Below are 10,907 nucleotides of genomic sequence, written 5' to 3'. Positions count from 1 at the left end.
TACAGAGCAACAAACCACATGTTATCAATCAAGGAATATCCACTACAATATGAAATGTAATCCATTTGTATTCTGTTATTTTCACAATTGCCTAAGAATAAAGTAGGTCACACCAGTGAGGTCTACTAAAAGCTTCATATGAAATCATGAGCTAAATAAGAAAATTTCTGATAACTGAAAAAACACAGTGGACTTACCATGTGCTTTTTCCATAGATCCACAGAAAATAGGCAACAGGAAGCCAAGTGATTTGTTGTTATGCGGTAACGCCAGTGACAGAACTCTTGGGGATAACAACTTTCATAATATTTATTTATATATAAATAATTATAATATTTATTTGGCATTTGTTTTCTTTGTCATTTAATTCATACATTCCGTAGTCATGTATAGATTATTTCAGTTATAACTGCAGAAAAACCTGTGTTTTTTTTTTTGTTTTGTTTTTTTTTCTTCAAAAATATGCGCTCAGCCTTTACATATGTCTGTGGGGACAAGCACTTCTGTGGTGCCTGGATTTCTAGATAATTGATTAAAAACCAATATTTCTAATTTGATGGCTCAAGAAGGTGTAATTGTTAAAATAACTTATTGTTTTATTTTAAAATATAAATACATTGTAACCCTAACATGTTCTGTTTTTAAGTGTAATATATCTGTAAACACTAGGGACACAAAAATGCATGTTTCTGTAGAATGACCCAGCTGTATAAAGCACATCACTACAGTTTGACCACTTTTTCTGACCATGAAATTTCATAATATCAATAATTTCTCACTAGGCTTAGGGTTATTACAAGGTTCAGGCTGAGAAACATAGCGAGAGTTAGTGTTAGTTTTGGGGTAAGGATAATTTTTAAATGATGATAAATTAAGGTAAATCTATTAGGCAATCAATGGAATTTATGTCAAGTTCAAGATGGGCATCTTTGAAGAATTTACAATGGACTATCCAAAAAGTGTTCTAAACATTATTACCCCACCCCCACCCCACCTTTTTCACACATGCTTCCTCCAAGACTGGTGTAGCCACGTCTTTTCTGCTCCTAATGTAACATTATTGGACAGTTCAGCACGGTCACAGGAAAACACTAACTGTCAATTCTTTTTTTTTAGGTGATCTTCATGGTGTTTTAGTTTATTAGTACATTTAACCCTTTCCCTTTTGCAAAAGTACTTTTAAAATTAAGCAATAACTTCAAAATTATACGGATTTAATACCTAATTATGTCAGTTTTTACTGCACATTTTATAGACCATAGATTAAAATATTTTTTTTTTGCATCTTTATTTACTTGTACAGTGTGATGGGTAGTGTCCCAGCCTTGTGCTAGGCCACCTCCAGTCGCTAGGGGGAAACAAGGCACCATGAAAGAGCGGAGCAGCAACAGCTGCCGACACTCTATTTAAGGGGCGATCACATGTCCTCTTGTGCTCAGTCTTGAGGTCATGCTGCCACGTGCATATGTCTATTGGCCTAGCCGGTAATGATGGTGGCTCTTGAGTTTTGAAACCTTTTCTATCTGCAGTTGGTCCAGCGTAAGTATATTAAATAATAATATAATAATAATAATAATAATAATAATAATAATAATAATAATAATAATGGAATTCTACGGCCTTTTTCTGTTGGCTCCTTTCCCCTGTAGTTTGTTGAAACACCCTTTTGTTTGAAGCCGCTGTCGTGGCATTTTGTTTGGCCTACTTTCTCTCCCTTCTTGTTTATACCTGCAACTTTAATTGCACCGCATGAGTCATGTATCTGGTATCCCAATGTGATTCCCGGCAGGAGATCTGTTCTGTTGTTGATCTCATGGATGGTGAACTCCATAGCAGTAGCGATGCACAGCTCCCTGAAACTCATACTGTTAAAAATGAGACATGAGACAAATTTGAATTTCTTTGTATTTCCATATATTTTCAGACATAAACTCTATTAGGAACACATCATTGTAAAGGAATATAAATTTGGTCATTATAATTTCCTTCTTGTGCAGTTCATTTCAGCTGTTCAGACTCAAAGACAGACCTCCCAGAGCACTGTGGCAGACGTGGCTGTTTGTTGTAGGTGTTCTGCTCTGATATCATGCAGTAATGAAAAGAAAAAATCCCTCTGATTATAAAATCTCCATTCATAGAAAGACAAGGCACCTGAGGCTCAGCCCACAGCGTACAGCTGACCGGGTCAGCTATACACGCTGCTGGACTTAGCACAGTTATCCACAGCATTGCCATGCATATCGTTAAAATTGAAGTGAGCTGCATGGCATGCTCTGTAGCTCACAGCTCTCTGAAAGCCATAATCTTTTTATGGTGCCCTGTGGGTGCTTCCTCCAAGACTCCTGAAGCCATGTCTTTTCTGCTGCTTATGTAACGTTATTGGACACTTCAGCGCGGTCGGAGGAAAACGCTAACTGCCAATTCTGTTATGTCAGATGCTCTCCATGGTGCTGAAGAGGGGACCAATTCCATATTTCACACGGTTTTGAAGGAGATGCACCTGTGCATGTGATGATCGGGTGTACCCAACTTTTCCCCACAAATTACTTGAAGTCAATTCCAGTCCAATTTCTACGGGCTCACTTTTTTTTGGAAAGCACCCCGTAGACGATCCACAGATGTGTAACTCATTAATAAACTATCTTGTGGAAGTCATTTGTCTCACAACAGAGTGAAGATTAATATTATTACCATGTTTATGGTTTAGACCTGAGTGAGGGTTCGGTTTTCGATCGAGGTCAAGGTTAGGGTTAAGGATAGGTCAAGGTTGGTGAATTTACTAAATGAATATAGCCATAAGCGGCAACAGGTGGGTCCAAGCACTAACAGCTCAAGAAGGCATTATGCAGTTTTGGCCAGAGAGGCTTTATGAGGCCTACTGCAGTTTGTGACTTTTTGAATTAAAAGAAAAAAAAAAAAGGGAGTCGTGTATCAGAAAGCCATTTTCTGCCACAAATTTTGAGCAGTCTTCTTTAAACAATGCACATGCAAAATTCATATATACTGTTTCTTTGAGCTTTGTGAAACATTCTCAAAATCTCAAGATTTTTAACAAAACAAGTCAAAAGATATGACACACAGGACAATTTCTGATTTGCAAACTTCTTTACTTTTCATAGATTAACCATTTGATGTGTATGTCTTAATGAGGCCCAATGCATCCACGAGGGGCTTATCTTGGCAGAAAGGAGCTAAGTGAAAGGGAGTCTGAAATTGATGGATGGCCTCTATTTGGTGTTATATTTAATTTTTTTATTTATTTATTTATTTTTTTTCCATTAGGGGTCTTCAACATATACTTTTCTTGAGTTCTTTTGACAGAGACATTATGAGCTGTAGCCTGTCAATAAATAAGTTAAAATAGCAGACAAGTAGTTCAATTTTTGTCATAGCATCTAATTTCAGGATTATTTAGGAAAAAAACTGAATCACATGAGACTGATTATTCACCTGTAGACTCACTAATGTGATACTAATAAGATTTTTAAACTTTTTCGCCCCCTAAAGGTCAATCTAATTCACAAAATTTGCAGACAACATTAGAACCTCAGTGATGGTGAATGAGTTTTTTTCAAATTTAGAAATGATCAGATGAAGTACTTTTGAGTTATCGCAGTTTAAGTTACAGATGCCAAGGCCGCAAACACTGATAGACTGAGACCATGACGAGTAAAACAATAAACTTTTTTTGACAAATATTTACCTACAGAGTCCACTGAGTTGTTTCAATCCAGTATTCTGATCAGCTACATTGGAGAGTTCTCAAGCGTGAACTGCCCGTTTAAGATCTTGTCACAGCATCTCAATGGGATTCATGTCAGGACTTTGACTCAGCCACTCAAAAACCATAAGTGTGTTTCTTTTAGGCCAGAATAGAATAGAATAGCATAAAGCCAATTGATAGGGAAAAAGAGAGGGCCATCTTACACACCACGTCTCGATTAATTAGAAGGATACAATTACTAACTTAAACAAATGATTATAAGAATTCCATATTGATATAGAAGTATTATCAAAAACTGCTGAAAGCCAAGACAATTCAGTATAATTTAGCATTATACATCATCTATTATCATTAAAGTGGTGCATGTGAAAATCTTATATATGCATATTTACATATAACAACATAAAATAGTTTTACTAAAAAAGTGTATGAGCAAAGCTACTTTGTACATATAAACTTAGTGATAAATCAATACATTTTATATAAGATGTTAAATCAAAGCATGACATGTAAAATTTGTACAAGTCCCTCAAAGAGGCTTGGAGGAAACTTTACCCATAATGTGTTTCTTGGTATTCTGCTCTGGCCGAAACATGATTATGAAACACTTGGGAGCAAAAATGCAAGTAATCAAACCAAAACTTGAGGCCAGAATAGCAAATATCTCTACAGCTACAGTGAACTTTCCAGGAGAGCTGACATAAGCTGGGATAAAGGTAACCCACACTGCACAGAATATGAGCATGCTGAATGTGATGAACTTGGCTTCATTAAAGTTATCAGGCAGCTTCCGTGCTAGAAAAGCCAAAATAAAACACAAAAGAGCCAGAAATCCTATATAACCCAGCACAGCCCAGAAACCTATAGCTGAACCTAATCCACATTCCAGTACTATCCTTTCCTTGTATTGCTTTAGATTCTTGAAGGGGAGAGGAGGAGATATTGTCAACCAAAGAACACAAATAATGACCTGTATGAGAGTGAAGGCGAGAACACTGAGTCTCTGCTGTGGAGGCCCAAACCATTTCATGGCATTACTGCCTGGAAGTGTAGCTCTGAAGGCCATTAACACCACTAGTGTTTTCCCCAGAACACAGGAGATGCAGAGGACGAAGGTGATCCCAAACGCTGTGTGTCGCAGCATACAGGACCAATCAGAGGGCCGACCAATGAAAGTAAGTGAACAGAGGAAACACAGAGTCAGTGAGAAGAGCAGCAGGAAGCTCAGCTCTGAGTTGTTGGCTCGGACGATGGGAGAAGTTCTGTTTCTGTAAAATACAGCAGCCACACATACAGCTATGAAGGCCCCAGTGGTGGAGAACACTGTAAGGGTGATGCTCAGAGTGTCGTCCCAGGACAGGAACTCCACAGGCTTAGGGAGGCAGCTGTCTCGCTGGGTGTTGGGCCAGAACTCAGAAGGGCAGCGCACACAGTTCAAAGAGTCTGAGAGATTAGAAAAACATATTTTGACCCGTATTTTAGAAAGAACTGCAAGGGACTGAAAAAAATAATAATAAATTAGGGCTACCCCCAGCACTGTGCGTGATACACAACCTGTCTTGTTACTGATCTCTCCTTCTGCACATGGTATACAGTCATAGCAGCAGACTGGCTTTCCTTTCTGCACAGCCTTCCTGGTTCCTGGAGGACAGCTCTCACTGCACACAGATCTTGGCACCTGAAAGACATTAGACAAATGCAAATCATTCAAAGCTGTAGTACAAAAGTAAACATTTTGAACGTGTTTATTAATGTATTCATTTGTTATGGAAAACTGCTAACTTTTGATACAATAGAGTTGAATTTGGATTTTTTTTTAAGTTAAAACAACATTTTATGATTATTTCATTGATGCTTGAATGACATTTCAATTCATTTTTATGTCTGATATTTTAGTAGTCATTAGGTAAATGTTTACAGCAAAGAAAGGAAGTTAAAGTATCTTAAATGTTTTCATTGTATGTCCTTCAATAATGTTTATTCTTTGAGATAGTGGTACTAAATTAATTTAAGGGAAATGATTTATGATTTCGGGACACACACACACACTCACACACACACACACATTGCTTGATGTTTTATAGCTAGTTTAGGCAACAATCAATGTCATTGATTGCCTTAATTAGTTTGAGCTCTGCTTTGGGTTTGCAATGTGTGGTCAGAGAGTACTGGAAGTACCACAGTCCGTCCCCCCATCCAGCTGATAGCTCTGCTCAAACTGAACTCCTGGCCCTTTGGTTTGGATGAGTCGTAGTGGCCTACTGTGACGAAATCCATTGCACCGTCCTCATTAACCTGCCAGTCTATGAGGTCGTAGACGGCCACAGGATCTCCATTGGAGTCAAAGGACACCTGGAAACCATTCTTTGTAGTGAAGTTCACTCTCTTGAGCTGATCGAGTATCTGCAGTGGAACACATAATTTTTACAATACAGTGTCCGGAACTAGTAAATCTGATAAATTGTTTCAATGCATTACTAAACATAAAACATTTCAATGATGAATATTGATATTGTGATTCACTGTGAATGATTATTTGGGCAATTCTTCAATTGTGGAGGCAAATATTCTCCCAAAATTTTGAAACCATGAACATGAATTGGCAGTTAAGCACAGGAAAGTGGTGTATTTGTACAATATTTTCTTTTTCTAAATTGAATAGTAAGAACCTAGGAATTTTTTGTTTTTAATTACTTATTTTAGTGATTTTTAGTCATGATGTGCATGAAAATTAGCTGAAATTATGCTGAAATATTCGCTTTAAGAGAAGCCATAATTTCGATACTTGTTTTTTCTGTTTTGATCGCAGAAATGCATTAATTGATTCGATTCTAATCTAACCCAATTATAAATCCTGCCCTAACATTTTTGTCGGTGGTGAAACAGAAAGATAAAATGTCATCAAGGGAAAGAAGGTGGTGTTTTTAAATGCCTTGATGTAGGAATATCTCGAACGAACTGAGAAATCTGTGGATACTGAAATCTCTTTCCATATTTTTAATTTTGCGAAACAACTGAAATCAAAATAGTAGAATAGCCCACTTAATATAGAACAGCCTACTTAATATACATGGATGAATATGTTTTCAATGTATCAGTTTTATACCTGCCATGGTGTGAATTTAGCGCTTTTGTTGCACTGCGTATCGTTACAGATAACACCGTGGATGGCATGCGCTATGGCATACGTAGCTTTGTACACCAGGTTAGACTCGCGCAGCTGCGACTGTGTATATGGGTTCTGCAGCGCGCGGATATCCTCGCTGCCGTCACATTCCCGCGCGCCGTCTGAGGAGCCAGTCTTTCCTTTTAGGCTACAGCTGAACGAGCTCTCCCAAAACTCCGTTAGCAGAGGCGATTTCAGTGCTTGTTCTGGAGAGAGATCCAGAAGAAACTCACGAAAACCTCCCATCACTGAGCGGGGGATCCCAAAACCTATCGCCCCAGCGCACACGTTATAGGTCAGAAATTCTGATTGTATGATCCACGCTTCGGTCCCGATCCACTGAAGGGGAGGCGGCGGCTGTCTCGCCAGTTCCTCCAACAGTAACCTCATTTCGCCTGCGGCAAGAAACGCTACTATTACCCGGGCTGTTGATCTGCGGATGACGTTTGCCACTCTCTCCAGTTTACTGCGCGGTTGTGTTCTGTAGTAGGACTCGGAGTACTCCACACAGATGCCCTCCTCCTGCGCGGCCTTTAGAAACGACGCCATTCCATAATTTCCATAATCTGTGTCGCTGCGCACTGCCCCAATCCATGTCCAGCCAAAATGCTTGACGACATTTGCTAGTGCGGCCGCTTGGTGGTGGTCACTTGGTATGGTCCTGAAGAAGGCAGGGTACTGACGCTTATCGCTCAGACATGCGCAGGTTGCGTAGTGACTCACCTGTTATTCAATAAGGACAAGAAAACTTATTTGAAAAGCCTGACTGAATTCAAAAGTCATTCACGGGACATTATATGTTTTCTTCATTATGTACAACATTTGAACATTTTGCACCATTTCATCCAGCTCACAATCACCTGTGGAATTCCAAAAAGACCCAGCATTCTGGCCATGCTGATAGAGGGGGTGGAAGTAGACTCTCCCACGAGAGCAGGAACAGCTGCAGCTGCAGATTTAGAACAGGATTCAGTATCATTGAAAAATGGTTCCATGCCGTTTGCAAACTGAAATGCAACTTTGATTGCCATCGACACTGCACCGCACGAGTCGTGTATCTGGTATCCTAACATTATTCCCGGCAGGAGATCTGTTCTGTTGTTGATCTCGTAGATGGCGAACTCCATGGCACGAGCAATGCTCAGCTCTCTGAAACTCATACTTTTAAAAATGAGACATGAAACACACATAAAATTAGAGTTTCTTTGTATTTTCATACATAAACTCAATTAGCGACGCATGATTGCAAAGTAATGGAAATTTAGTCAGTAAAATTTTTCTCTCGTGCAGCTCATTGCAGCTGTTCCCACTCACAGACAGACCTCCCAGAGCACTGTAGCTGGAGCGGCTGTTTCTTGTAGGTGTTCTGCTCTGATCTCGCGTAGAAATGTACACAAAAAATCCCTCCGATTATAAGATCTCCATTCATATAAAGACCGGGCCTCTGAGGCTCAGCCCACAGCCTGCAGCTGACCAGGTCAGCTATACACGCTGGTGGGCTGAGCCCAGTTATCCACAGAATTGACATACACATTATTAAAATTGAAGTGAGCTGCATGGCATGCTCTGTAGCATTTAGTTCTCTAAAGGCCAGGGTGACTGCCTTACATAGCCACCTTTTTATGGTGCCCTGTGGGTGTGAGCTCAGTCTCATAGGCGTGGTTATGACTTAAATAGTAACTGCAACGACTGACATCACTTTTGTACTTGCGTGTCTCTGTTGTATTGAATTGTGGAATATATGGAATATATGAATGTATATTCCATATATTGTCACTGGTGTTACCTGTCCTCATTGGTGTTACAGATAAGACAGGTAACACCAGAGACAGAAACACCAGTGACGTTTTTAATCAAAAATGCATGTTTTAAAATGACTGCTACAGAGCATCAAACCACAAGTTGTTAATCATGGAATATCCACTAAAATATGAAATTTAATCCATTTGTATTCTATTTTTTCACAATTACCTAAGAATGAAGTAGGTCACACCAGTGAGGTCAACTGGTGTGAATTCACGAGCTAAATGAGAAAATTTCTGATAACTGAAAAGACACAGTGGACTTACCATGTGCTTTTTTCATAGATCCTCAGAAAAAAGGTAAAAGGAAGTCAAGTGATGTCATCAGTGTGATTTTTATTTCAAAATAAGAGGTTTTTTGTTATGCGGTAACACCAGTAACACGACTCCTGGGGACAACAACTTTCATTATATATTTATAATATTTATTTGGCATTTGTTTTCTTTGTCATTTAATTCATATATTCCATAGTCATATATAGATTATTATTATTTTTTTTTCTTCAAAATATGCGCTCAGCCTTTACTGTGGGGACAAGCACTTCTGTGGTGCTTAGAATTCTAGATAATTCATTTAAAAACCAATATTGCTAAATTGATGGCTCACGAAGGTGTAATTATTAAAATAAGTTATTGTTTTATTTTTAAATATAAATACATCGTAACCTAACATTTTTTTTTTTTTTTTTTAAGTGTAATATATCTGTAAACACTAGGGACACAAAAATGGACGTTTCTGTAGACTGACCCAGCTGTATAAAGCACATTTTGACCACTTTTTTCTGACCATGAAATTTCACAGTAACAATAATTTCACACTAGGCTTAGGGTTATTACCAGGTTCAGGCTTAGAAACATAGCGAGAGTTAGTGTTAGTTTTGGGGTAAGGATAATTTTTAAATGATGATAAATTAAGGTAAATCTATTAGGCAATCAAAAGAATTTAAGTCAAGTTCAAGATAGGCATCCTTGAAGCATTTACAGTGGGCTATCCAAAAAGTGTTCTCCTAAACATTATTGTAGTAGTTGGTAGTAGTTGGTCACTCAGCATGGCAGTGATACTGACATGATAATGGCATTTTAACGTATTGGTGCTGGTATGAGTGTATCAGTCATATTTAGGAGTTGCAATATTGTGGTTGAAAGTTCACTCATGGGTGCTTCATACTAACTCACTAAACATCACTCACTCAATCTAAATTCAAAACGGCAGGACCAACACAAGACAAAATGAGACAAGTCTTTATGTTCTTTTTGTCAGCAGAGGTTTGCACCTTGGTTTGCGACTCTCCTATGGATACTGTCTTTCTTATTGTGGAATTACGTAGACTGACCTTAACAGTTCTTTAGATGTTTGTCTGGGTTCTTTTGACCTCCAGGTTGAGTCGTTGATGCGCTCTTGGTGAAATTTTGGTAGGCTGGCCATTCCTTGAAGGGTTCAACAGTGTTCCAGATTTTGCCCATAATGGCTCTTACTTTGGTTCGCTGGAATCCCAGAACCTTGGCAAGGGCTTTGCAACCCTGTCTAGACTGGTAGCTTTCAATGACTTTGTTTTGCATCTGTATTTGAATCTCTTTAGAATGTGGCATCTATCCAAATTCACATTGCCAGACAGGTTCTCTTTAGGTGATGTCTAGATCAGGTCTGGCAGTATTGCCTGGGAGTGGCTACTGAAAGTGGACCTAATAGTCAATTGAATTTGAATAGCTGTTTGATTTAGTAGCTAAGCAGGCAATTACTTTTTTCACATTTCACCAAGTAGGGCTGAAAAGCATTTTTCCTTCAATGAATGATGTAAGCATTTAAAAAAAAAGCAAAACAAAACAAAAAGAAAAACAGCATTTTATGTTTACTTGGATTATCTTTGTCTGGTATCAAAAGTATTTTGATGACCTGAAACATTCAAGTGTGACAGACATGCAAAAGTAGAAGAAATTGGGAAGGGCCAAATACTTTTTCACAGAACTGTGTGCAAACATTACTGTTTGTTCTGAGCAAATTGTTTTGAAGGAGAATAGGAATAAGAAGACGAACTCCTATATACTGCATGCTTGGACCCTAACTAGTAGAATGTATGTCAAATACAAGATCAGTTTCATTGAAGCATTTACAGCGGCCTGTCCAAATAGTTTTTTTTTATTTATACCCTAGGCATCCTCCAACCCCCATGTGTTTCTTCTGAGACACATGAAGCCACATTTCTTTTTCTAACTT

The 10,907-nt window shown here is 38.5% G+C and overlaps 1 protein-coding gene across 1 annotated transcript; it reads right to left on the bottom strand.

Annotated features, from left to right (window-relative positions):
* Nucleotides 1-4,253: 4,253 nt before the first annotated feature.
* LOC118818270 (extracellular calcium-sensing receptor-like) lies at nt 4,254-8,448 on the bottom strand. The gene is made up of 6 exons (XM_036585491.1): nt 8,213-8,448; nt 7,751-8,051; nt 6,831-7,613; nt 5,903-6,127; nt 5,279-5,402; nt 4,254-5,167 (listed from the first exon to the last, which is right to left on the bottom strand). The coding sequence occupies exons 1-6, from the start codon at nt 8,446-8,448 to the stop codon at nt 4,254-4,256; spliced, it is 2,583 nt and encodes an 860-aa protein (XP_036441384.1).
* Between the last annotated feature and the right edge of the window lie 2,459 nt (nt 8,449-10,907).

Source organism: Colossoma macropomum, unplaced genomic scaffold (assembly GCF_904425465.1).
Source record: "Colossoma macropomum unplaced genomic scaffold, Colossoma_macropomum, whole genome shotgun sequence".
Lineage (NCBI taxonomy): Eukaryota > Metazoa > Chordata > Actinopteri > Characiformes > Serrasalmidae > Colossoma > Colossoma macropomum.
Note: the sequence above shows the minus strand (reverse complement) of the source record. Positions and strands in the feature narration are given on the sequence as shown.